Raw genomic sequence first — 26199 nt, 5'->3', positions numbered from 1 at the left:
CTCATTCTGCATAATGTGAGCAGGGAAAATATACTAACACTAATGGTTTTGTTGGATACAATCAATAATCAAAATCAATTTGCATTTAGGCAGTTTAAGACACAAGCTGTACTAAATAGCAAGGGTTAGGGTTTTGCAGTGACTACCACCTATTCTTTATTTTTACCAGCATTCCCGTTAGACTACAATTTGGCATACAGCGCCCCCTTGTGGTCAACATAATTAGTAGCTGCTACTTTGTAAGTGAATGAAGGTCATTTCTATAATTATTATTGCACTTACACGAATGGTTAACCTGGCAAAACTTGACATTACATCATCTTTAAGCGCCAAATAAACATAGATTACAGTATTGATGTGACAAAAGTGTATGGTGGTTATATTTCTTTCTGTGTATTTGAGTGATTGTTGTGGTGGGTGTTTGCTGAACGTTTTCCTAATATTTTCCACCTTTGTCAGGATTTAGTAAGAGATGTGTACATGACCCATGACTAATAAGCACACAGAAAATGAAAGAATAAATCAATGGATGAACAAAAGCTCCATTTTAGGCTTTCTGTGGTGATGCATTGCAAGTGCACCGCTACAAAGTTCAACCACAATTACTACCTCTCAAGCCAAACGACGTCACCGTCCATTTTCTATACAACTTTTCCTCATTAGGGTCATGGGTGAGCTGGAGCCTATCCCAGCTGACTTTACAGCGGTTAATCTTGAAGAGCTAACAAAAGTATGAACAATAACCAGAACCACTATCAAATGTACTATTTATTAACCCTTTACAGGCAATGTTGCCTATTCAGGTCACGGGTGAGCTGGAGCTGGAGCTTGTCCCAGCTGACTTTGGGCAAAAGGCTCTGTACACCCTGAACTGGTCACCGGTCACTCACACGACACATACAACAACCATTCGCACTTTTCCACTTAAAAAATGTAGTCTCAAATTTCCAACATCAACAACATCTATAATATTATTAGCAGCATATCTCTCTGTATGCACTGAACCATACTAATAAGCAGTTTAATTAATAAACAAAATTTCGTATTATGGCTTTTAGACATTTAACTTGCTTTGGACTGCATTGCAAATTAAATCACATTGTATTGTTGCTCTGTAAAGTGAAATTATCATGCAAAAACGAGTTGAATGAACAAGAGCGTGAGTGTGTGTGTGTTTACTAAGTGTAGCTTAATCCTCCACTGCTATTGGTAGGTTTTATGTGACGTCACGCGGAAGGCGGGGCCTACGTGCGTGATTGGCACCGTGTTCTCTTGGCAGTCTGTTGCGGGACCAGGACAGAGACGACCGAGGGGGGTCTGATTGTCTTTGAATGTCCAACCGGGACGTTTGGACAACCACCGCGCGGTAAAGGTAAGACACACCTTTCGTTCCCTTGCTCCATTTTAGTGACTTGTCTCGATGTATTTAGAATGCAAAGACTAACACTTTGTCGTGTGAGTGGAGTTTGAGGCGGTTGAGGGGGTTGGTCGCGTGAGCAGCTGTCAGTAGTATGTCCTATTGTGGACATGGATGTGTGTCTCTTCCTTCCTGCATACGGAGAATGTGTCCTCGATGTGTGTACACAACATGAACGCTGTGGAATGGGTAACCCCACAAAAAAAAAACAAAAAATGGCCGCATATGTGGCGAGATTGGGGCCAATGTACAGCTGTATGGACACACACGCACGCACCCAAGGATGAGGCACTGAGGAGGAATACTATAATATTCATATCAAGCACACACAGCGTTGTGTACCTAAAGTGCTGCAAATAAGTGCGCTTTTTCATGATTTTCACCTGTAAAAACTTTACCAACTATGTCCATATTGAATGGTTAACTGAATGGCGACACAGTGGACAAGCAGATGCTCCTATTGATTTTTACCATTCCCTGAAAAGGCCATCCCATAATAATTGACTAACATGATGTCAGAACTAATTCATATCAGGAAATGGTCTACTGTGGTGCAAAGGGTCATTTGGCAACCTTTCTAAGCAGTTTACTCTGGCCTCTCGTGACGGTGGGGAGTGGAAGGGGGGGAGTCCTTTTACATACCAACATCCTTGGGGATCCTTCATGGGACGGGCCACCTCACCACACTAAAGAGGGGTGCTGCTTGGAAACACAAATTTATGGGTGCTCTCGTATTCCCTTCGATCTTATAAGAGCCTAATCAGATGAGTTGAATCTAATAGAGTGGAGGAAGGAGAGTAGACTGCATTAGAGTATCGGAGTCCCAGGGCAGGGATGGTCATAATGACCCGTGCCAGGATCCAGCATGACCTTTATTGTTCTGCACGGGTGGGATGAGGCAGACGTCTCGGCCCACATGCACTTTGTGGATTTGTTGCTACCGACAGGGTGAGGGAAAACTAATTGGGAAAAGTGGGAGTAATTGGTTAGTTATTCTGACTCTAGTGGATGCTTCTGTGGCTGTAAAAACTCCATAAGGGTGCACTCATGCTCGACAATTCGTATAATGTTTGGGCACACTTGTCACCTAAAGTACAGTTTGTTTGACCACGTTGAGCGGTGCTGTCCAGGCTTAAGCACGGTAAACTTCCCTGACCAGATTGCTCACGCACAAGCACCGGAAACAAGCACCAAACTTGGATGTGCTGTCCTGCCAAAGCGATCGCTATTATTAAAAGCCGTAACTTTGCATGATACAAAATGAAGGAAAGACTCAAAATTATCCACAAAGTCAAGTCCTGTGGTATGCTTGCTCACACACAAGCACATGTGCACGCAATACACACAATGAGGATGTGTGGCGATACAGTGTACAGTATAGGAACATTTCATATCATGATTGTTGTGACCAAATCACGATTATTAATATTATTACAATGCCTGCACTTGGACTGTAATCCAGTCCATGTAGATGCAAAAATATCTTGAGTTCTGCAGATTGATTTGCCTTACGCCAGGTTTTGTTATAGCAAAATAAATGTTCATCATTTATTATAGTTTGTTGATAAACCCTGTACCATTTCATCCCAAATTGTTGTATTATTAAGTGATGGCTTAAGTTCAAATGAGTGCAGTGCAAGGTGAGTGTGGACCAGCAGAAGAGGAGATGAGGAAGTGATAATCCGGCTGAATCCCCACCCAGTAGAACGCTGGGATGGAGCCGGTGCAGTGTTGGTATCTGGCTCCGATACCAGTGTAATTCACATATCGGAAATTTCTGATACCACCTGCAGAGATGTCCGATGTTGGTGTTGTCAGAAGAATATCAGCAGAGTTAGCCAAAAGGGTCTCATGAACATGAACTTCAGCCGTCCTCCTCACTGACGCTACACACAAACACACACACACACACAAGACGGATATCACAAACACTTGTGGAGACCGCGATGTTCGCTGATATTCTTCTAGCTACATTTGCTGATATTCTTTGCGGCTGGCAGTAACATGTTTTGTTCAGTAAAGGCCACCTCCTCGTCATTCTTACAGTCTCTGTAGACGCTACAATAATAGTATCGGTATCGGTAGATATCCAAATTGAGATATTGGGAAAAAATGTGGATCGTGCATCCCTAGTAGAACTTCCCAGTGCGAGTACACCCTAACATTTCATAGCTGATCCAAAATGCTTCTGCTTGTCGATGAGAACTAGGAGAAATGATCCTAGTAAATGTACAACTAACCAACGAAAAGTGGACTGGTCAAGCATCATTCTGTCTAAAAACACCCTGCAGCTCCAGCGGTTCCATTATCAATATACACAGCTAAGACAGTCCATGGATCGAAGATGCATTCAAAGACGCATAAGAGATTGACTCAACCTTCCCAGCTATGAACACAACATGTATCATCAGTCATTCCCGCCCCGTTCCTCCCTCCCGATGCTGTTAACACATCATTGCCTCCCAAGCGGTTATCATGGACTGCTGCTTGGTAAACACGAGTGAATGAGGAAGCCACACTGAGAGTGAATTTATCAAGTGACATGATAAGGAAACGTGAAGATAGCAGTTAAAACCAACTGCAGCCTTTTGCGCTGATTCACCGGGATTCATACAGTAGATGTGGTCTTAAAAGGGATACTGGGGGCAAACAAAAAACATATCCACTAACAAACATAGCGGTAAGTCGAGTACGCAGGTCTCTTTAAGTGAAATCACACACGCGTCTTGAGGCTCATTCTGAATTCGACGTATACAACCTGACAAAGAGGCTCAGCAGCGTGGATTCCGTGCCAAAGTAGTAGTGGACTATCATGTGATGAAATCCTCTGGAGCTGCATGGCAGAGCACACGCTCTCCACCAGCTCCAACATGCACAAGCAGAATTAGGTCATTTTTAGTTATGTTGATGAAGGAGCACTGATGCCTGAACTGACATCACAAAAATGTAAAAAAATCTGGACTGTTTTTGATCAACAGGAGCATTAGTATGCCGTCGTGAGCTTTGTAGACAAATCCAAACCACTGCAGTGATGTACTCCACACCTTGAAAACACTGTATTTTGCCATAATTATTAAATGAACTATGGAATTATATTGGATGTACTTAACATTCATTAATGAAGGTGAGCTTTCTTCAATAACCCCCCAAAATATGTTTTTTTTTTTTTTTTTTACTAATTGCATGACTTTTTGTATGAATTCCTACTAAACAGCATCAGGCACACATCAGTGGAATATAAGAGAGATGACTGGTTAAAGCACGGTTATGATTCATATAATTCTGATCGTCATTTGCTTAGTCGGCCATTTTATGGGTGGCGGCGTAATCCTCTTATTGTGCGGCTGCGTTGAACTCATAGGGTGACCTACATAGGCTTGGTCTGGATGGGAGAGGCGGCAGTTTGTGGTCAAATGGGAGGAGTTAGTGTCAAAAGTTAGTATATTGAGTACACCTTCACCATCTAATCCAAGAGCGGTATCACAATTCTGCCTTTCCACAGTCAATAATGCTCGGGATTGATGTGGCTGATATATTCGCATCTAATGAAAATGAAGAAATATGGTGAACATTTCCTCACCCTGCTTATGTAAATATGCATGAAGGTGTGCCTCTGAGGACTCACTCTGCACAACCAAGTTTATAATTGCTCCTCCTGGACCGAACCCCTCCAGCGACATCTGGGCTCAGAGGCAGCATGGATTTAGGCCTCCTTTGTGATTGTCAGGTCATTGTGAGGAAGCGGTTGTGACAGCTGCTCTGAGAGCAGGGTTCCCCACCACCCCAAGCTCTGTGGCGCACACATGGGTTAAAGAGAATATAAACTTCACATCTTAAATCCACAAATATATGAGATTGAGATGTCGACTCAAAAGCAAGGTTCCCTGCTAGCGTGACTGGAGCAGGAGGTAACGACCCGGTGATGTTGGTCGCTGCTTTTAGAATTTACATGTGTGGCACATAAGTAAAAAAAAAACAAAAAAACAAGCCCTCTGATCCTCCATAATCCCTCATCCATGAGCTATCCATCATCTGCCTGCTGGGCAGCCGGGGCGCTTTTTTGGCTCGTCTGTCCTTCCCTACGGGCTGGCCAATGGCAGCGAGGCTTGATAGTGACCACTTCCTGTTAGAAGGACAGTGTATGGGGTGAGGTTGTGACAGGACGAAGCAGCAGTCTCATGCATCATCATCTTAACCTTTATGACGATATGAATATGTGATGCAACCAAAAGCTCTTGCAATGTTTATATAAATATTCTGATATGTGCTCTGTTGATGCAACAAGCACAGTCACCTGTTTCTGTTGTTTTTAGAAGCAGCTTATGTTATTTTTAGGAGCAGCACAACGGTCATTGTGCTTCCTTTTTTTTTTTTAAACCATGTATCTTCCAATTATTTTGAGGAAGAATATGTCCCTTTAAGTCGTATTAAACTATGAAATTTAAATCATGGTCGCGCATGAGGTTGCATAATGCACTAGACCTCACCTTACGAGCACCAAAAGATACATGTTTTTCTTTCTCAATTTGTGGGCAGGGTTCCTATGAAAGTATGGAAAAGTATGGAATTTGAGTTTAAACATTTCCAGGTCTGGAAGAGTATGGAAAATGGAAATTCAAGTATGTAAAAATATTCATGTTTCCAAGACCGTTACCACTGTTCTGTTGTCTGAAAGGTAAAATTGTGAATAACTAAATAAAGATGTTTGTGTGAGAGCACACAGTGACACAACGATGCATCCCGGAAAACATTTGGGAAGATTGACAAATTGAATGGCCAGCCTTCTGCTTTTATCCTCCTTCAACCTTTTGTATGAGCTACATTACCAAGCTATAATCCCCTGGAAATTATATGGCGACATAATGACATACATACTCAGAATAATGAAAACAAATGATGAATTCCATAATTTATTTACATATATCCCAGGGCTGAAACTAAAGATTATTTATTTAGTCGATTAATCTGAAGCTTGTTGTTTAGATTAATCGAGTAATCGGTTAGGCCGGGAGTCTGCAACCAACGGCTATGATGCTAAAGGTTGCCAACCCCTGGGTTAGGTCCTAGATTGTCCAAATCAACAAACAGCTAGTGGTTTGGTCCGCAGCATATCAGAAAAGAGGCAAAAATGTCAATCATTGTTTTCCAAAGTCAAAGCTGATGTGTGTACAAATCTTTGTGCCTAAAACACAAAGATAATATGCCTGTGAATATTCTCATTCATCCAGGCCATTGTATTCTCAGGGCATTGCATCGTACGCAACTAGACTGTTCAGGTTGCCTTTGAAGACGTTTCGCCTCTCATCTGTGCAGGCTTCATCAGTTCATACTCCATGACAAGGCGGGAAAAACACTAGTCTGACTTGGTAGCACAGCCCTAGTCTGATACAAAGATAATAGGTCTGAATTCATGGATGAGTAAGGGAAAGGAAAAAATATTAACATTTGAGAAGCTGAAATCAGGAGGATATTTGCATTTTTAAATGAAAAATGATGAATCAAATACCAAAATAGTTGTCAATTAATTGTTTAATCTATTAATCATTGGTTCGTTGATTATTTCTTGCCGCTCTAATGAGACACATCTATTTACTGGGTCTGGAAAAACTATGGAATTATGAAATATCAAATCTGTAGGAACCCTGAGCGGGGTTGTTGCAACAACACCTTACACGACATTCAACACTCAAGACAACAGCACATCGACACAAAAAAAAGGAAAAAACAAAATGCATGGGTGACCTGGCTCAATATTTACATGAATTGACTTATTTTTACACTTGTACGACATCTCAGAATGCTATTTATAGTTAAACCGTGGAACTAATCATTTTTATTATTATTTTCTGAGAAAACTAGCGTCCCATTTTATGGCCTTCGCTTGCGTCTCATTCTCACAAAACTTTTTAAGGCTTTTCCCATTCCCCATTCCCATTTTCCTTTTGTCTTATCCTGCATAAAGTATTTTTGGATAAAATGTTTATCCTCCAAACATTTCCTGCATTCCTGTCACATCAGTTTGCAAACCTCCTTATCCTTTTCTTCAACGATTTCACCTCCTTTGTGAGCTCCTCCTTATTGTCTGACTTTTTTTGCTTGGCCCTGCTGCATGCGGGTGACTTGGCAGAGAATTGCCCCCTGGTGGCTTTTCCCCTCCATTAACATTCTTCCAGGGGATATCTTTCACTTCCAGTGAGTGTGGCGAGCCTGATTGTTGCGTAATGAATCGACCTCTCACTCTGTCCCTCGCAGTGATACTCAGTGAAGGAGTAATTATCGTCAATGGGAGGGGACAGCAGCGTGGCGCAGCTAGAAGCGAGAGTCGGTGATGGGTGGACTTCTTCTGTGGGAAGTAATCACATTTAAGCTTGGAAAGTGTAGAATGGCTCGACTTGACCTGCACTACAGAGCCGCTTAAAGCCAAAAGGCGATCAGAACAACGTCATCTCCACTTCATGCACCAATACCTGCAGCGCATGATCGTCTGTTCTGGGCTGGTAAAAGTAGAAATGCGAGTCACACGAATACAAACTTATTTTAGTTGCAGCTGCAGTCAATCCTGATACAGACCTGCCAATGTGTACGCATTTTTCATACATGGCATGCATTTTGGCCCTTCAATATGCTTGTATGCATCGCTGCTTTCTGGTACGGATTTTGTTTCATTTCTCCAGCTTCAGTTGTTTTGTTCAGCCAGCTGTGTCGCTTACGCATAACGAAGCCTTCAGTCTCTATGTGTAGCGTGATTTGCGCCTCCAAAAAAATCCTCGACCTGTGGCGACACTTGGATGTGATTGGTCGGCTTGTACAACATCATTTCCTGCCAAGTCGTACTGTATATATACAAGCGCCTTCTCCTCCGATTTTATATCTACTGACTGTTGTCACGCAAGGATTACTTCCATCTGCAATAACACTTCCCGACTCTTTAATTACCATCATTCGCTGGTGACGGGAAGCTAACAAGCTAAGTAGTCGACGAAAGCTTTGGTTGCTCACACGTTCAGCCCTGACCAAGAAAGATGAAAGCAGGGGTGTCCCCAAGTGTGGCCCATTTGCGACCTGTGAGTTGTTTTTTCTTGGTCCACAGCACGTTGTAGAAGTGAAATAAAAAGGAAAACCCCAGCAAAAATAGGAAAAATACAGCAAAAGGTATAACGCAATGAGGAAAAGCTGTTGATATTCATAACTAATAATACAAAGCTTTCTTTTTGAGTATGAATCACATTATTTTTTTAGCCTTTTTAAATAATGAAATTTTTTTTTTCATAAAAAGTGCCGCTCCATTGCAATCCTCATAAAATTTCTTCAAGTTTGGCAGGTCTGCCGATACTTTGCGTCTTGTGGCTGAGAGACATGCAGATGAATGATTTGTCCACTGGGCAAAGTAACCAAGTTGATGTGAAGAGAGGGGGAAATGAGTTTTTATGGATTCTAGTAGAAGGGAATATTGATGGCCCTTAAGTATGATTACCAAACATTCTCTCTTTCCACTTCTGTGTGCGGGAATCGAATGGTGAGCAGCCAGGAAGGCTGACGCTTTTTCACAGAATGGAAAAAGGTAACTAGGACTTCCTCAGCGCCTCTGCTTTTCTACTACTACTACTACTACTACTACACACACGGGAGATTTTCAGGAAAATGTTTCTACATGCTGACATAGCTTTAGGAGTTCAGTGGGAGAACTGCATGGCAGATTTACTTTGAGGTCAGTGTGAATATTAGGTATAAAGTACACTTGTGGTCTGCTTGTGAGGTTGGAAATGCAAATGAATATTTTGTTTGTTTTCCTTTTAGCAGCATTGGCCCTTCAATCTGACACTGCAGCACTGTTAGCTGTGTGTCGATTGAACATAGCGAGCAAAGGCAGATTTGTAATCCTGTGCTTTCGTGGGCGGATTAAAATCCACCGTCCAAGGTTGGGGGATGGACGGACTGGTCAAATTGAGGGAGAGGCGGGGCTGGGCGGTCGGATTAGAGCCTCATGTACAGCTGTGTCAGTGTGGGCGGCGCTTGGACGTTCAAGAGGTGGAGTCTTTTTTTTTTTTTTTTTAATGCTTGATATTAGACTGGGCTGCATTGGAATCACCTAGTCTTGCTTGTAAACACACAACATTATCTGACCTCCAACAATGACAATTTTACTTCCAATATAATGGTTTAATTTGTATCATTTCATCATAAAGAACAAGCGTTCCCAGACTCTGTTTGCCGCAATATTTAGAACCAAAAGCCATGCTCCATAATTTACTTGGTCAGTACTTCATTTATATGAATTAATAATTAAATTATAATATATACTTTTATACTTTTTGAATATCTAAAACCCTGCAACCCATGGATGGATGGATGAATAGCGGAAAAAAATTGCTAAATATTCACGTTTATGTACAATATAAAATAATCCATTATATTATATATATATATATATATATATATATATATATAATTATAATGAAATCAATTATAGTTATAATGAAATAAATAATTAAAATCAGCAATGTTTGCATCAGGATGGTAAAGAAGTGGAGTTGGGAAATATCTGAGCAAAGCTCGAGCCATTCCAAAGGATATTGGTAGCATGGCTGCATACCAGTCCAGCTCCCCCCCAAACTGGCTTGACGGCATGCTCAGAATAAGAGGTACTGAACAATGACAGTATACCACGTACAAATATTCCTCTCAAGAAAACCAGTGATTACCGTAGCTATATCATCAGATAATTGGCTACAGTATGTTTAAAAGTCCCAGAAATGGCACATAAAAAACCTGTACAATCAAACAAACAGCAATAAAGGGCTACTGTATGTATGGACGCCTGTCCACCCAAACGGGAAAACCGTGGTAAATCAAAACTACAGTGTAAGCATAGACAATTAAATATGATTTCAATATGGTTCTTGGACCACTGACCTGACCAATACACTGACAGCAAGCATCACATGCACAAAGTAAAAGTGTGGCTAAACCAAAAAATCAAACATACAAATCATTCCACCATGAGAAGCCTATATGGACACCCTCCCTGGGATAAAGCAACGGGTTCTTCTCCCCACTGACGCCAGGAGCATGTTAAATTGCAGCCTCCTAAGCCTGTCAGCACCTCAGATCTACTGACATAGCACAAGGCACATTATTTGAAGTGAAGGGGGCAAAATCAGAAGCTCCCATCGGAAATAGAACAATCTGCGGGGGTCCCAAACCGGCATGCATGGGAGAAAAGAGGAAAAGATTGGGAATGCAGGGTCAAGCCCCCACTTCTGCAACACTTATGTAAGTTGACTTACATAATAACCTATCCAACTTGTGTGTGTGTGTCTAGACAAGTGGGCACAGCACCTGAACTTTGGGTGGGGTCGTGGGGGCGAACAAAAGAAGAGGTACTACTCACGCAAGCCCTCTGCAGCAGGAGAGGATTGTGGGATTATAAGTGCGTAGAGAGGGCGGCTGGGGGGGTGAGGGTGTGGGAAGGCAGGGTATTAAAACCACAAAAGGAGGAGGGTGGAAGCCAGGAGCACATCTGTGTACGCCATCCAGCTTGCAGTCTCTTGGCAGCTTTCATGCTGGTCTCTCACAACTTATGTTCACAAAACCCCCTTAATTTGTTCCCTCTCATCTCTTGATAGCCTCCCATCGTAACCTTGCTCTATTGTTGCTGTCTTTGCCCTCACTCTGTTCTGAGCGTAGAGGCTGAGCTGCGCTGGACTAGAAGACAGACATACAGTACAGTAGTTGCACAACTACCGGTGGTTCGACCGGTTTGCATACTTGTGGCAGCGGGGAGGAAGAAGGAGGAGGGCTCAGCGATGGTCACGGCCATGGAGGATGCCAATGCGGCGCGGAAGGAGGAGGTGTCGCAAGAGGGGACGCCCCCGGGCCCGCCTGGAGTGGAGGTGCCTCCTGCGGCCGTCCAGGCCAACCAGGGAGAAGACACATCTGGAGGTGAGGAGGGCCTGGAGCCATTTGTTTTTGCTCTCCAGAAGGTTCCTCTGGAATGTATCAGTGATGTTACATGTGTGCTTGGCTCTGATCAGATCATGTTTTGAGCTAAACCAGAGCAACGTACACGTTTCTAGGTCTGTTCTGTTGGGATTTTTCTCACATTGCCTTAGGAATTCTTATGAGCATCTGCATTGGTATTCACTAAACACACTATATGGACAGCAATACTAGGACACCTGGCTACTACAGGAGGTGAAAATGGAAAAAGTATGCAAGATTTTAATGTGTCTGTGGAAATGTGTGCGCATTTGTGAGGGGTTGACTTGCAATCTTTGTTCTAGTGTTCATCCAAGGTGTTTAAAGTCAATGTGGTCTAGTTCCACCACACAAAACTCCACAGCATGCCTCGAGGACCATGCTGTAGCAACAATATTGTTCGCAGAAACTGGAAGACAGGAACATTACAAGATGTCTTGATGTGATAGACAACCAAGATTCACGTGACACAACTCTTATTTTGGACTCCCACGTGGCTCATTTTGGATATGGGCCATGGAAGCATAAAGAGAGGGGGGAAAAAAAGCATATTGGCAATTGGACAGCCTGAGGTTGGAATCCAGCCTCAGAACAGCTATGAATTGCCAGGTCCAAAATGTAAACATACATCGTAGTCATTGTGAGCTGTCACCACACATACAACACACCCACGATGAATAAAAAACACCCATGGTAAATCAAAAGTATAAATATGGCCTATAAATGACACATTAGAGGTAACATTTATTATTCATACTATTTATTTATTGTTGTTTATTTCCATGGTGACACTCGGGCACTCCGCCCACTCCAAACCCTCTGTGGAGCTTGACATGCGCCTAAAAAACATTCTATTGTGGCATCAACGGCTATGCAAACCTAGAGCCCTATCAAATATGTTTTATGTTTTTCAAAGAAGTTTGCAATATGAACATCTATATAATACGTTTTATGATAATACATTTTATAATACGTTTTATGTGGATGTCGCTTCAGTTGCCATTGTTTACTACTACACCAGAAGCTAAATAGCTAGTCAAAGAGAAAAGAGGATTGTGGTTGAACACTCTCACACTGCCCCGAGCGTTTTGGAGGAGAATTGCAGGTCAAGCGCTCGCCCCTGGCCGAAGAGCAATAAACAGCCTTTAGACCACCAGTGTAAATCCAGAAAGGGGTCCAGTCTAACCCCTTGATGTTTACCAAGGCTTTTGTCAAAAGGGTATAGTGCCAATATGTATCTTAAAGTGGTCAGAATGTATGATTTGCCAGCAGAGTAGAGCTAAGCTCATTCGTTCCTATCTCTTACGGCATAGAAAAACACCCAGAAGTGTCCACGTGGCAGAGAGGCAGAGGGACAGGATGAGACCAGCAAACATTCCTGTGGTCAAGGACCGAGTGGCTAAAAGTCAAAACAGATTGCACAAAAAAAACCCAAAAAAACTCACAATGTAACGTAATATCCTTTGTGAAATCAATTGATTTGGACATTCCGCAGTCAGTGTGTGTGGGTTATTGTATCATTTTAAGCTCAATGAATCATCTCCAACTTTATTCATAAGTAAACATTTGCAGAACGAGGCAGTAAATGACGGGTTTTGTGACCTGGGTAATTGTGAGTAAGTGTGAGCGAATGAGCGGTTTGCAGCGTAATGGTTGTTTATGCGTTTGGTCGTGTGTCTGCTCCATGTTTATCCTGGCCTGTGAAAGACTGCATTTGTGTGGTCTACATAAAAATAAAAAATAAAATCAATATCAACATTGTCCCTCTTAAAGCTTTGGGACATTTTAGAGTGCAATCTAGTGTTAGGCTGTATAGCTTTTTCTGTCTTTTATGTGCACAGAATAAAATGTTTTTCCTTACAACCCGCACCTCTTTAATCATGATCATAAAGTGGTGGCGCTTTTTGCATGTAAGAATGAATATCATGCATCCATATTATGTCTCAAGACATTCAGTGAATTTCAGTTGGTGCTTTGAAAATGGAAAAATGTGACAAATGACAACAGGCAGTGTGATTATGCTGACTAGAACCACATCATCATCAACATATTTCTAATTAACAGAGTCTATAAACAATAATTAGTATTTTATCAATGAATTTATCACAGGAAATGCAGTTTTGTCCTTATTCGTAACTGGTTTGGTAACTTAATGAGATGATTCTCAACGCTCTGTCACCAACTGGAATCACCTGAGTTTTATCATGCCCGGTCTAGTTCCCCGAATGTGTCATCGGTGAGCAAGTTTGTCCAGTCTGACTTGACTGGACATATTTACCACCCACATACCATCATTCCGCAAGGGCACAGAGGTGCACACACCTTCTCTGAGCTGGAAAGTATCTTTAAATAGGCTTGCATAAACGCTGGGACCCTGGCATTAGTTGGTTCATGATAACAATTCTCAGCAATCACCGCTCTGGCTGTTCAGTAGCCATTTGTTAGACAGAACATTCTAATCCTGTCAATCCTTCTTCAGTCTGATTTTTGTACTCATGACTTCCATAGCTTGGAAGCACATCTAGACCATTTGTCCATTTGTAAAGTCCTTGGGTTACGTATGAGTTCTATTTGCAGACTGTGATGTAGGTCGAGTTTAGGTGTAAAGTTGGATCTTACACCTAAATTATCTCCTAAATCACGCTAGTAAAAGCAACCTTTTCATGTCAATAAGACCACTGCTTATTATTACGTGAACTGTAGTATTAAAGAGTTTTGTGATTTTCAATCGTCTGTGAATGTGACGTGTCCTGACTGTGCGTGAGGCTGCGTGCAGAGAGGACAGTTGAGTTCGCTGATGTTGTTTTGGCGTGGTTCGGCCGACGGTAGCCTGTTTTGGTTTTGCAATAAAGAGATTGTTGATGGACCACCTTGTCATCCGGGTAGACGTTACAAGACAGTCAAGAGTCACGTGATTGAAGTGCAGCCAAAATTGAGCATAGTGCATTCAAGTAACTAGTTCTGGAGTGTCTTGTGTTTACGGACCAGAATTGTATAAGTGTCGATTGTAACTTGAGAGACATAAATAGCCTAGTGTACCACAATTTGAAAAAAGAGGTGTTTATGTATTATGTGTGTGTTTATGCTGCGTTTGCTTCTCTGTCGTCTGTCTCAGCCGTGCAGCAGGTGTTGGACAATCTAGGTGAGCTTCCCACCAGCGGTGGTGCCAAAGACATCGACCTGCTCTTCCTACGCGGCATCATGGAAAGTCCCATTGTAAGCTTCCCTGGTTAAGGTAGCACACACATGTAGTATGTTTAGGTGAGGAACCAGAAGCTTGCCTGCTCCCGGCTTGAAGTAGCGCAAGGCTTTAATCAACTAAATGCTCTGTGCTTGGAGACTGGAACAAGTTCACACACGCTGCCATTCTGCATCTGTTGGCTGATTGTGTATGCATTGCAGCTCCAATGTGCACAAACTGATTGCAGACTTGGAACTTTTACACATTCTCTGAGCAAAACATATGCTTCAGGCACTACTTCACATTTGCACATAGTAGGCAACATGCCAAGACAATTACAAAATAGAGGCACGACCCGGAGACAAAGCCACCCTCCCTGAGCTTGTGTGTCTCTCCCAGGCCCATGAACAGCTGGAGGAGGTGAAGCTGGAAGCGGTGCAGGACAACAACATGGAGCTGGTGACGGAGATCCTGGGCGATATCAGCAGCCTCAAAGTCAAAGATGACAGCGCGGCCGAACTGTCGAAGATCCTGCAGGAGCCGCACTTCCAGGTGAGCTAGCATTTATTTTAGAGAGTAATTGTGTTGTGAATTATGGCCAAACACACCCAATGTTTTGGATGCTATCCACGTTTTACCAGGCGCTCCCCTCTGCACTGACTTGACCAATAAGAGCGCGACTTGTGAGGCAAACTAAGCTGCCGCACCAATCAGAGATGTTTGTTACATAAGCTGCAAGATAAGACCCCGTTGACCTAGTGAGGGAGTGTGACAGCGTGAAGTCACATCTTGTATAAATCATACTAGTATTACATGTGTGACTTTTTCACCACTTACTGTCTGAAAATGTAGACGTTCTAGGTGTGGATATTGGATGTTAAATGCTCCAAAATTCATTTACGGTTAATCCATATTTGGAGTTTTAGCCATTTCATGATTAGTTTTTCCAAAGTGGTGAGAATGTGTTCATGTTTTTAGTTGATTGTGTTGACTTATGCCCAATTATTGTCGCAAGTCATTGTTTTTCTTGCGCCAATAAAAGTTAGCCTATATACAATAATCGATTAACCGATTGTGTGAAACCCATTTGAATGTTGATGCAACTAAGACAAAATGGACAGCACTACTTGGTTGCAACCAGCAGAGGCACTGTTGAGTCAGAAAGGAAAAACATAGAATCATACATCTATGCAACTCCTCGTTATTCTGCTCAGTACAACCCTGGCATGTAAACAGGAGTTTAGAACATTCAGAAAGTGACTTTCCGATCCCATTTTTAAGAAATACCCCTCTCAGCCAAATACAGTGCAGTACAGAAGTATTGGAACAGTGTGGCCAATTCCTTTGGTTTTTTTCTGTAGACTGAAAACATTTGGGTTTGACATTAAAAGATGAACATGAGACCAGAGGGCAACATTTCAGGTATTTACATCTGGATCAAATGCACAACTTAGAAGATAGCACCACTGGTTTGAACTCACCCATTTTTCATGTGAGCAAAAGTAACATTTGGAACATGTGACTGACGGGTGTGTTTTGTTGCCCAGGGGTGTCCTCTTACATTGTTTATTCAATCAACAAATAGCACTGAGGATAGCTCTTGCCTGTGTAGACTGCATTTAGAGGTGAAAGCAACATGAAAACCCCAGAGCTGTCTATGGGCGAAAAAAAAGCAAGTGTGAATCTGAGAGAAGATGGAAAATCAATCAGAATCATTGCACAAACATTGGTCATAGCCAGTACAACCATTTGGAATATCCTGACGAAGAAAGAAAGTAAGTATACTAAGTAACAGAAGTCCAGACGTACTGTGATGACAGAATATAGTGAGAGCTGTAAAGAAAGACCGTAAAACAGAGGGCAGGAGTGAAGGTATCTACTGTTCATAGAAGACTTTGTGAACAAAAGTACAGCGGCTACACCAGAAGATGAAACCATTCATTTAGCAAACGGAATAAAAGAATAGGGAGGCCAGGCTGGTATTTGTCAAAAAGTACAGAGATGAGCCTAAAAAATTCATAATCTCAGAATTTTTTCAGGTTGCACTGGCTATGGAGAATGTTTTTTTTCAGTCTACAGAAAAAATAAAGGAATTGGCCTCACTGTTCCATTACTGTCAATGGAGGCAAGCTCCTCACCTAAGTTTTCATCTTATTTTGTTGTTGCGAACCTCCCGGTTATGCAGCAGTGGTGTAAATACTGAATAAATGATACCTCTCGAGTCTCTACATGCTCTGTCCAAAAACACTGAAATGTCTTCATAGGTTGCTTGATGTTACATAATCTTCCTTTAAGCAACGCTTCTCTTGTCCTAATTCTACTCAGTCTCTTCTTGAGGCACATGACATGGTGGCCTCCAAGTGCTACGAAGTCCCGCCCCCGGCCGAGACGGCCAATGACGCAGCGGTGAACAGCGCTCTGATGCAGGCGGATGCCGTGCGCATGATCGGCATCCGAAAGAAGGCTGGGGAGCCTCTGGTGAGTGTGTCCGCATCTGCTCGTGTGGACTAAATCTTTTAAGACTGTGAGCAAAGTTCACGTTCCACCTTCATCCTCCTCCTCCCCACAGGGCGTAACCTTTCGCGTGGAGAAAGACGACTTGGTCATCGCTCGAATTCTCCACGGCGGCATGATTGACAGGCAGGGACTACTTCACGTGGGCGACATCATCAAGGAAGTGAACGGCAAGGACGTGGGCAACAATCCCACCGAGCTGCAGGAAATGCTGAAGGACTGCAGCGGGGGGATCACCCTCAAAATACTGCCAAGCTACCGCGACGCCCCTGCACCCCCGCAGGTACACACAAGCACATGCTGATGTAATGAAAGGCAGATCTTGGGCAGTAGTACAAGGCTGGTGTCCTACAACCATTCCCACAATCCCTTATGCTGGAATGTCAACCCTATTAATAACACTCCACATGCTATCTAGGTCACATCCTGGAATGCTCCCTCGCTAGTCTTCTGATATATTGTTTTATTGATGCTCAGCAATTCTTGAAGACATTGGGAGCTGTAAACACACACACAAAAAGTCAGTGAAGCGCACAAAAACAGAATGAGAGATGATGCAGAATCTTGCTCTGCAGCTTGGGGCAGTGGATTTTTTCCCCCTTTTTTTTATTGGCTGGTTTTACTGCTTCCTCTGGCTGCTTGTTTAATTCAATCAGACAGAGGACTTACGCTTCCTGGCAAAAGCCCTGGCTGTTGGCGCAGCGTGAACATCTGTGGCGGGTGCAGCACGATGCGATCTGGGAAATAACGGGTGTGAACGAGGCTCTGTCGCTGTGTCAGCATGTGAGCTGGAGATTGGCCACCTCCTTTGCATCAGCAACTAACAACACTTGGAAATCTCGGGCACACTTGACACTAGGGGCGGCAACTAACTATTATTTTCTTAGTTAATTAATCTAAAGCTTGTTGTTTCGATTCATCGAGTAATTGGTTTTGCCGTAGACGGATCAGATCAATGTGAACCAAACACAAACAGTTAGTAGTTTGGTCTGCAACGTATCAGATAAGAGGCAAAAATGTTGAACGCCGTTTTCCAAAGTAAAAGCTGATGTGTGTGAATATCTTGTTTTGTCCAAAACACAAATATAATAGGTCTACTTTCAAGGATGACTAAGGAAATTAAAGAATATTTACATTTTAGAGGCTGAACTCTATGACAGAGTATAAAGGGCCACATTGAGAAAAAAAATCAGAGATTTAAATAATAATATCGTTGCAAATTTCCGAGAATAAAGTTGTAAATTCACAAGAAAAAAACCCGTAATATTACAAGAATGAAGTCGTAAATTTATGACAATAGAATCAGCAATTTACGAGAAAAAACCTTGTAACCTTACGGGACAGGCATTTCCTGAGACAGCTATGAAAAGGAGGGACGCCTTGGGCATGTGGAGGGGCCGATGTAAAAAAGGCGGAAGTGTGAGTGCCGCATGAGGGAGAAGGACTAGACAGGCTAATCTGCACTGTTTTGCTGCCATGTTATAAATAAAAGAGAAAATAGAGCTACGCTCCGTTTCCCCTCCGACACGTATGACATGATGACACGCAATCCTCAGAGTTTTTTCTCGTAAATTTATGACTTTATTCTTGAAATCTCAGATTATTTTTTTTTCAATGTGGCCCTAATACTGCGTCGTAGAAATCAGAGAATATTTACATTTTTAAATTTAATAAAAGATGAATCAATTCCCAAAATAGGAATAAAAAGAGCAATTCCACGTTCTGAAAGTATAACGCTATCATGGCACATTAGAGACTGCTCCACTGCACGGTACCTACTCGGTCTGCCATCGCTCACTATTGACGTTTTCCATTGGCAAGTACTACCAGGTGCTACGTTATCCTATTCCTAGTGCCTGACCAGACCAGGTTTCTAAACAGATACCACAATTATGACTTTAAACATTTACTTTTATGGATACACGGCTCCTGAAGATACAAGTAAACACAAACGTTAACTGTGGACACTGAAGTATTGTACTCCACAATTCCCCTTTGCTGCAGCACTGCCCTCAGTGTCCCGTTGCATACCAACAGCCATGTGCCAGCTAGTAAATGACTGTATGTGTCTCCTAACAGGTCTACGTACGGCCGTACTTTGACTACGACCCGGCCAACGACAACCTGATCCCTTGCCGGGAGGCGGGCATGGCTTTCAAGAGAGCAGACATCCTTCAGATTGTCAACAGAGAAGACCCCAACTGGTGGCAGGTGAGGTTTCCATCATTATTTTAAACCCTTAAAAGATCACAAGTGACGAGCGTCATGTCGTACTGTCATTGCCGACAGGCGTGCCATGTGGTGGGCGGGGCCACGGGACTGATACCCAGCCAGTTCTTGGAGGAGAAGAGGAAAGCTTTTGTTCCGCGGGACTTTGATGGATCAGGTAGTAGCACACAAAGCCATTCTTCTTCCTGTCATTTGTGACGCTGGCGGAGTCACCAACAGGCACGGTTGAGTGTCTCATATGTGACCACAGGCCAAAATGATGTTGCCGTTGAAGCAGATTTATCAGAACTGGATAACATGTTGTCATTGCACCATATAGGTTACACTCACTGGCCAAAACATTAGGTACATCTGCAAAAGCAAATGAGAGCCAATCCAAGTGCTGGATCAACAATTCTGAGGTGTTTCTAATATTTTGTCCATTTCGTGTAGCCGAATGAGGTAACCTAAATATTAGAAACACCTCTCCCACTGTGATGGAGTGCAGCTAACAAGAATAAATCTACTCCTGGACGTGAATTTATGGAAGGCCATTTTCGCCACTAAAAGAAAAAAAAAAAAGGCACAATTAAGAGATAAAAAGTTGAAATTATGAAATAAAAAGTCCAAATTATGAGACAAAAAGTCTAAATTATGAGATAAAAAATTATGAGGTAAAAAGTCATAAAATTGAGAAAAAAGTTGGAATTATGAGATTAAAAACGTCAAATTTATGAGATAAAAAGTTAGAATTCTGAGATAAAAAGGCATTATGAGATAGAAAAGTCATTATTATGAGAAAAAGTCAGAATTATGACAAAAAAAGTCACAATTATGAGATAAGTCATTATGAGACAAAAAGTAAAAATTCTGAGATAAAAAGTCATAATTATGAGATAGAAAAGTCATAATTATGACAGTCAAAATTATGAGACAAAAAGTAAAAATTACGATACAAAGTCATAATTATTAAAAATAGAGAAGTCAGAATTATGAAAACAAAAGCTGAAACTGAGATCCAAACTGCATGTGCCATTTTCCAAAAGGTTCCTATCGCCTCTTTTCCTGTTGGATTAGTGAAACAGGCCATCTGGCGTGTGAGGTTGGGCTTGAGGAACTTGAAGTTCATGTGGTAACCGTGTACCAAGGCTGCCCTCTAGTGGCTACATTGTACCACAGCAAGGCTGTGGGAAAAGTTGAAGTGACACGTGTTGATTTGCAGGCATCCTGTGTGGCACCATCGCTGGGAAGAAGAAGAAGAAGATGATGTATCTGACAGCCAAGAATGCAGGTCAGGCTCTTCACATCCTTGCTGACACCCTAACCGTATCCTGACCTTGACAAGATGGATGTTTTCGAATAAGAGTTCGACAGGCATGAGCTGCAGATCTACGAGGAGGTAGCAAAAGTCCCCCCATTCCAGAGAAAGACGCTCGTCCTGATTGGTGCTCAGGGCGTGGGCCGACGAAGCCTAAAGAACAGACTCATGGTCCTTCAACCCAGCCGCTTCGGCACCACTATACCATGTACGGCGTCAACACTCCCGTATCTTCAACATCACGCTGTCGCTCTCCAGTGATTGAACATTGTGGTGTGATACAGACACGTCCCGGCGGCCACGTGATGAGGAGCTGGACGGCAACTCGTACCACTTCACCTCCAGGACGGAGATGGAGGTGGACGTGAAGGCCGGCCGCTTCCTGGAGCACGGCGAGTACGACGGCAACCTGTACGGCACCAAGATAGAGTCCATTCACGAGGTGGTGTCCACGGGGCGGACGTGCATCCTGGATGTCAACCCACAGGTGGGGAACCTCGATTAGGAACCCATCCACCTTACACCACAGGAAAGGTCTCCACGAAGCCAAGAGTGCAGTTACATTTGGTAACATTCTGTGTAACCGTGGCAACGTCATTTACGACCGGCAGTAGCTACATGTCAATTATGACGGGTGCTTTTAGCTACCTCTGCATGAATGAAACACTACATGCTATAACAACATTGGTTCTGTTGCTGCTCTGTACACGACAGCTATGTGTTCCTGTTTCATTGAAAGAAATGACGCCGTCATTACACACGTTCCACACTGTCCACATAAAGGGTCATAAACGACTGGAGTGGGATTCAGTGTGTCTCGTACTCAATGTCATGACTGTCATTGCACTGTTGAGAAAGACGACAAGGTGACGGCCGTCGCCACTTCCTGTGTGTCCCTCCAGGCTCTAAAGGTCCTAAAGACGGCAGAGTTCATGCCTTACGTGGTGTTCATCGCCGCGCCCGATTTTGACACACTGAAGGCCATGCACAAAGCCGTGGTGGACGCCGGCCTCACCACCAAGCAGCTCACGGTAACACCAAAACCACCATTTCAGTTTTCATTGCCAAGGCTGGACACTTTTTACCTTAAACGTGTCGTCGGCAGGATGTGGACCTGAGGAAGACGGTGGATGAGAGCGCCCGCATCCATCGGGCGTACGGCCACTACTTTGACCTCACCATTGTCAACGACAACCTGGACAAAGCCTTCGAGACGTTACAGGCCGCCGTGGATAAACTGTGCGGTGAACCTCAGTGGGTCCCCGTCAACTGGGTGTACTGAACGTGTGCGTGCGTGCGTGCGTGCGTGTGTGTGTGTGTGTGTGTGTGTGTGTGTATGTGTGTGCACGCATTCGTGACAAGGGCCGAAGAGGAAAACCAAGAGCTACTTCTGTAAAATAACACAAATATTCCTGCTATGTTGTCTCGCTCTCCGTCCTCTGGAGCCTGCACGCCATGCAGCTTTTTTCTATTCGCAACTCAAAGGGGGAGAGTGCTTATTTATTTTATAACTTTTTATGAAAGATCTTTCTATTCCATGTGGATTTGCAGCACAAAAGAAAGATAATCTGGGGCAATTTCTTTTTTTAATATTAATTTATTGTAGTTCTTTGGTCTTTTTGTGAGTTAAATGTCTTTGTTTTAGCCTGCAGTGGCAATGAATTGCTCTTCATTTCCACCCGCATAGACATTTATTTTAGAGACTTAGCGTGGATGTAAACATGGCGAAAGTCTTAATGTTCATGATCAAGCACTGTTGAGTTTTTTTGTTTGTAGTTTTCGTTCAGTGTTGTTTGTAGTGTAGTCGTTGTCACCAATGATCCTGCCTGCTTGTCTGGACTACAACCTTCTCCAAGCCAACTTGTTCCTACAGAGTTGCACAAAACAGGTCGTCACACCTGCCTATGCTTCACTCCAGCGGGACACGCTAAGGGGGAAAGCTCTTTTTAGACTGCAGAAGAAAAATGTCATTTCATTCAAGTGTATGTCTTTATTTATTCAAACTAGTTGGGTTTTTTTAAATCCCGGTGGTGCCACATAGTAGACAACCTGCTGCCTGTTTGGAAGTGTTTTCATAAATCACCCAAATGTGTTTCTACATTTTTATCTGCAAAGCTGAAATGAATAAAAGGTGATGGCGTTTCACAGTTGGTTGAAAAAAAAAAATACCGTGTGTGTTGTTATTAACACTTACATAAACCCGAAGTCTGCTGGGATAGGCTCCAGCATACCAGCCACCCCAGTGAGGATAAGCGGCATAGAAAAAAAAATGCATGGATGGACGATGGAGAATGTGAGCTTAGTGTACAGTAGCTGTAGGTACTGCTGGGGGCCGCCCTCTAGTGGCCGCTGCAGGTACAACTAGTGCATTTAAGGTCATGAATTCGGACCACAATTCAAGAGTGACGTAGAATTAACACAACAGAGTCGAAACATTACGAGAATAAATTGCCGCCTTAGTTGGTTCGAATCGGAATGTGAGTGTTTTTAAAAACATATTTAACCTGATAAATACTGGTGTGATTGTTGCTTTTAGGTTCATGTGGGAATTTTACAACTAAAATCATGTGTATTGGAAGCGTGCTGTCCAAAATCTAGCTTTGATGCTGGGATTTAGAAAGGTTTAAAGTGGTTTTATGCTGCCGATACCGATCACATGGATTAATTATACAATTTTCAACTTATTTATGAGCGTCATTGCCCAGGGGTGCCGTATAAAATGGGGAGGTCAGGACAATTCCAAGGTCCCTTGGTGGCCAGGTAGCCCCAACAAATAGGTAATTATTAATAAAAAAATGGTAATTAAATAATGGGAACGTAATTTTTTTCATGGGACCCAGAATTCCCGGCTGCACCCCTGCTACTGGCTATATGGTATGGGGGGAAAAGAAACCTTAAAATCACATTTATTTAGACAAAAACATATTTTACTTACTTTACGAAGACAACTCGTTCAACTTCCAGAGGATGAGACGCCTTCTTTAAGGAGACTTTGGCGAACGTCCACCGCTGAGAAAGGCTGCTGAATTCAATTCCTTTCCGGCTTATTAGTTTAGCCTTGTGAATGTCACACACATCGGGGTGAGTGTTAGCCACATGGCTTTTAGCTGGCGTTTGACGCGAGCTGCCGTGAGCCTCCGAAACTCACCGCAAACCGTCAAGTGGTGATCCTCAAATGCCGTATTAAAGCTGTTGACCCCAGCGAGATACTTATAGATTCACATTACACTATGTAACATTAAGGACACAAACATTAGCGACACTAGCATGTGAGCAACAGAGCTAACAGCAACATCATGCTAGGTTAGCTTCTTCACCGACTAGAACTGACTGAGACTTGGCAGCGCTACAAACTTAAATTGATGATGTGTAGTGAAGCCTGCTTTTGCTTCTTCTTCTTTTTTTTTTTTTTTTTTAAAGTGGCAGGGTATACACATGGCAGGCTTAAAAATGAAACGTTTTCATTTAATGTTACCACTTTTGGGAACCTTTAATATTCACACTTTTCTAAAAAAAAAAAAAAAAAAAAAAAAAGTATTGATTTAATATTACAAGTTTAGCAACCTTTAATATTCACTTTTTTTTCTCAAAAAATAAAAAAAATTATTCATTTAATGTTAAAATTTTGGGGACCTTTAATATTATTATTTTTTTAAGTATTAATTTAATATTACAACTTTGGGTAGCTTTAATATTAAGACTTTTTCCCCCAAAAAATTATTTAATATTAAGACTGCTCCAAAAATAAAAATGTATTCACTTATTATATATTTTTAGAAACTTTAATATTTACTTTTTTCTAAAAAAAATAATTGATGTAATATTACAATTTTGGAAAGCTTTAATACTCCCTTTTTTGTAAAAAAAAAAAAAAAAAAATTAATATCACAATTTTGGGGACATTTAATATTAAGACTTTTTTTCTATCAAAAATAAAAATGTATTGATTTAATATAACAACTTTGGGGGCCTTTGATATTAAGACAGTTTCTTCAAAAAAATTCAAATACATTTATTTAATATTACAATTTTGGGGGGGCTTTAATAATAAGACTTTCCTAAAAAAATTAAAATGATATATAACATAAACATGTATTCAATTGATAGTGATTCTGGGAACCTTTATTATTCAGACATTTTTCCTCAAAAAATAATTTATTGATTTAATATTACAACTTTAGGGACCTTTTAATATTCTTTTTTTTTTTTTTAATATAAAAACATTAAGTTAATATTCCAATATTGGGGACATTTCATATAAGGCTTTTTTCCCTCTAAAAATAAAAATATATTCATTTAATATTGCAACTTTGGTTACATTTAAAATCCTGACTTTTCTCCAAAAATAAAAATGTATTCATTTAATATAAAAACTTTAAAACCTTTAATATTAAGACTTTCTTCAAGAAATAAAAATACATTCATTTAATATTACAACTTTACTACTATTTACTACTATTCAGACTTTGAATATATTGTTTTTTCCTCACCACATTACCACTTTGCAATGCATTTATCCCCCCCCCCATATAGAAATGTGGAACATTTTCAGCACAAGACAGAAAACCTTGCAAGAAAACGCTTTTTTTCCATATTTTTTTATTATTAATGAATGTAACTTACAGTCAAGCCAAAGAGAGAACTATATTAAGTGATACGTATTCACATTGTGTCCTAACAGGGTTTTACAGCATGTCTTGTGTTCTGTAAGCATAAATGTCAACAAAATAAACAGGAAAACATAAGTAGAAACCAAAAAGCTTTACAAACTTTACAACACCAAAAAAAAACAAACAAAAAAAGGAGCTGAGCAAGTGGATGTGAGTTAATTAGACATCAGCAATATATAAAGACCCCCGCCATACACACACGCACGCACGCACACACACACACACACACACACACCATTACCACCATTATGACTGCAAATTCACTTTTGGCATGTCATGGTTTAAATAAGGGAGAGATTATAATAAAACATAAAAGCACACAAATGAAAGGAGGTTTGAATTCACACTTTGGTCGGCTTGCGTCTCCATTATGGCTGACATGAAATTCATCATAATAATTAAAAAAGGGTGCAGACTGAATATTAGTAGAAGGTGATTGTCGGTGAATTGTTCAAGTGATGGAAGAGCTGTTGGAAGAGCTCTGCCGCTATTTTAAGAGAAAGGTGAGGTTGGATTAGGGACGCCCAGCTGAGCGGTCGTCAGCGCTGAGCCAAGTCAAGTCAACGCAACCCAATTTTGGAGAAAAAAAAAAAAAGATGACAGACGAGACAGCCTGAATTCAAACCTCCCCCACTGGGAAAATATCAGATTTTATTGGACATGATGAAGTACACTAGAGAAAAAACAAGTCAATGCAGCATATATCAGGCTTATGAGGTACTTCATGAATGGATGTATAGATCTATATACTGTATATATAATCAAACCTTTTTTATTAATTCATTTTTAGAAAAAAAAAAATCATATTTCTCCTGACAGCATAGAATGACTTTGCGGCCGGCTCCAAGCGGGCCATGTTTGAGACTGCGTTCGAAAAAAGTGCAAAACACAAATACTGATGGTGCAATAAACA

The 26199-nt window shown here is 41.7% G+C and overlaps 2 protein-coding genes across 8 annotated transcripts in view; one reads left to right on the top strand and one right to left on the bottom strand.

The window, feature by feature from the left end:
- Nucleotides 1-23929, bottom strand: part of ccdc126 (coiled-coil domain containing 126) — a 47757-nt gene extending 23828 nt beyond the window's left edge. For 5 of the 6 annotated variants that reach the window (XM_054763351.1, XM_054763349.1, XM_054763353.1 and 2 more), the window contains exon 1: nucleotides 23552-23929. The gene's annotated coding sequence lies outside the window, so the exon portion shown is untranslated. Of the gene's footprint in view, nucleotides 1-10808; nucleotides 11085-23551 lie in introns of those variants that run through there. The other variant, XM_054763352.1, reaches the window with a different exon arrangement.
- pals2b (protein associated with LIN7 2, MAGUK p55 family member b) lies at nucleotides 1262-22787 on the top strand. Of its 2 annotated transcripts, XM_054763343.1 has the most exons (13): nucleotides 1262-1372; nucleotides 11105-11359; nucleotides 14511-14611; nucleotides 14976-15128; nucleotides 16902-17054; nucleotides 17146-17373; nucleotides 19170-19301; nucleotides 19380-19476; nucleotides 20521-20589; nucleotides 20663-20824; nucleotides 20901-21103; nucleotides 21519-21647; nucleotides 21722-22787. In XM_054763343.1, exons 2-13 carry the CDS (start codon nucleotides 11224-11226, stop codon nucleotides 21896-21898), a joined length of 1740 nt encoding a protein of 579 aa, XP_054619318.1. In that variant the 5' UTR covers nucleotides 1262-1372; nucleotides 11105-11223; the 3' UTR covers nucleotides 21899-22787. The 2 variants fall into 2 exon arrangements, with proteins under 2 accessions (XP_054619318.1, XP_054619320.1); XM_054763345.1 differs by lacking the exon at nucleotides 11105-11359 and having other exon boundaries at nucleotides 1273-1372.
- Nucleotides 23930-26199: the final 2270 nt, after the last annotated feature.

This window comes from Dunckerocampus dactyliophorus, chromosome 20 (assembly GCF_027744805.1).
Source record: "Dunckerocampus dactyliophorus isolate RoL2022-P2 chromosome 20, RoL_Ddac_1.1, whole genome shotgun sequence".
In the NCBI taxonomy this organism is placed as follows: domain Eukaryota; kingdom Metazoa; phylum Chordata; class Actinopteri; order Syngnathiformes; family Syngnathidae; genus Dunckerocampus; species Dunckerocampus dactyliophorus.
This window is presented reverse-complemented; position numbering and strand designations above follow the sequence as displayed.

Coding starts and splice junctions, on each gene's coding strand:
- pals2b (XM_054763343.1), top strand. CDS start 11,224: ATGGTCACGGCCATGGAGGATGCCAATGCGGCGCGGAAGGAGGAGGTG. Junction 15,129..16,901: donor TGCAGGAGCCGCACTTCCAG/GTGAGCTAGCAT, acceptor AATTCTACTCAG/TCTCTTCTTGAGGCACATGA. Junction 21,648..21,721: donor TCACCACCAAGCAGCTCACG/GTAACACCAAAA, acceptor TGTCGTCGGCAG/GATGTGGACCTGAGGAAGAC.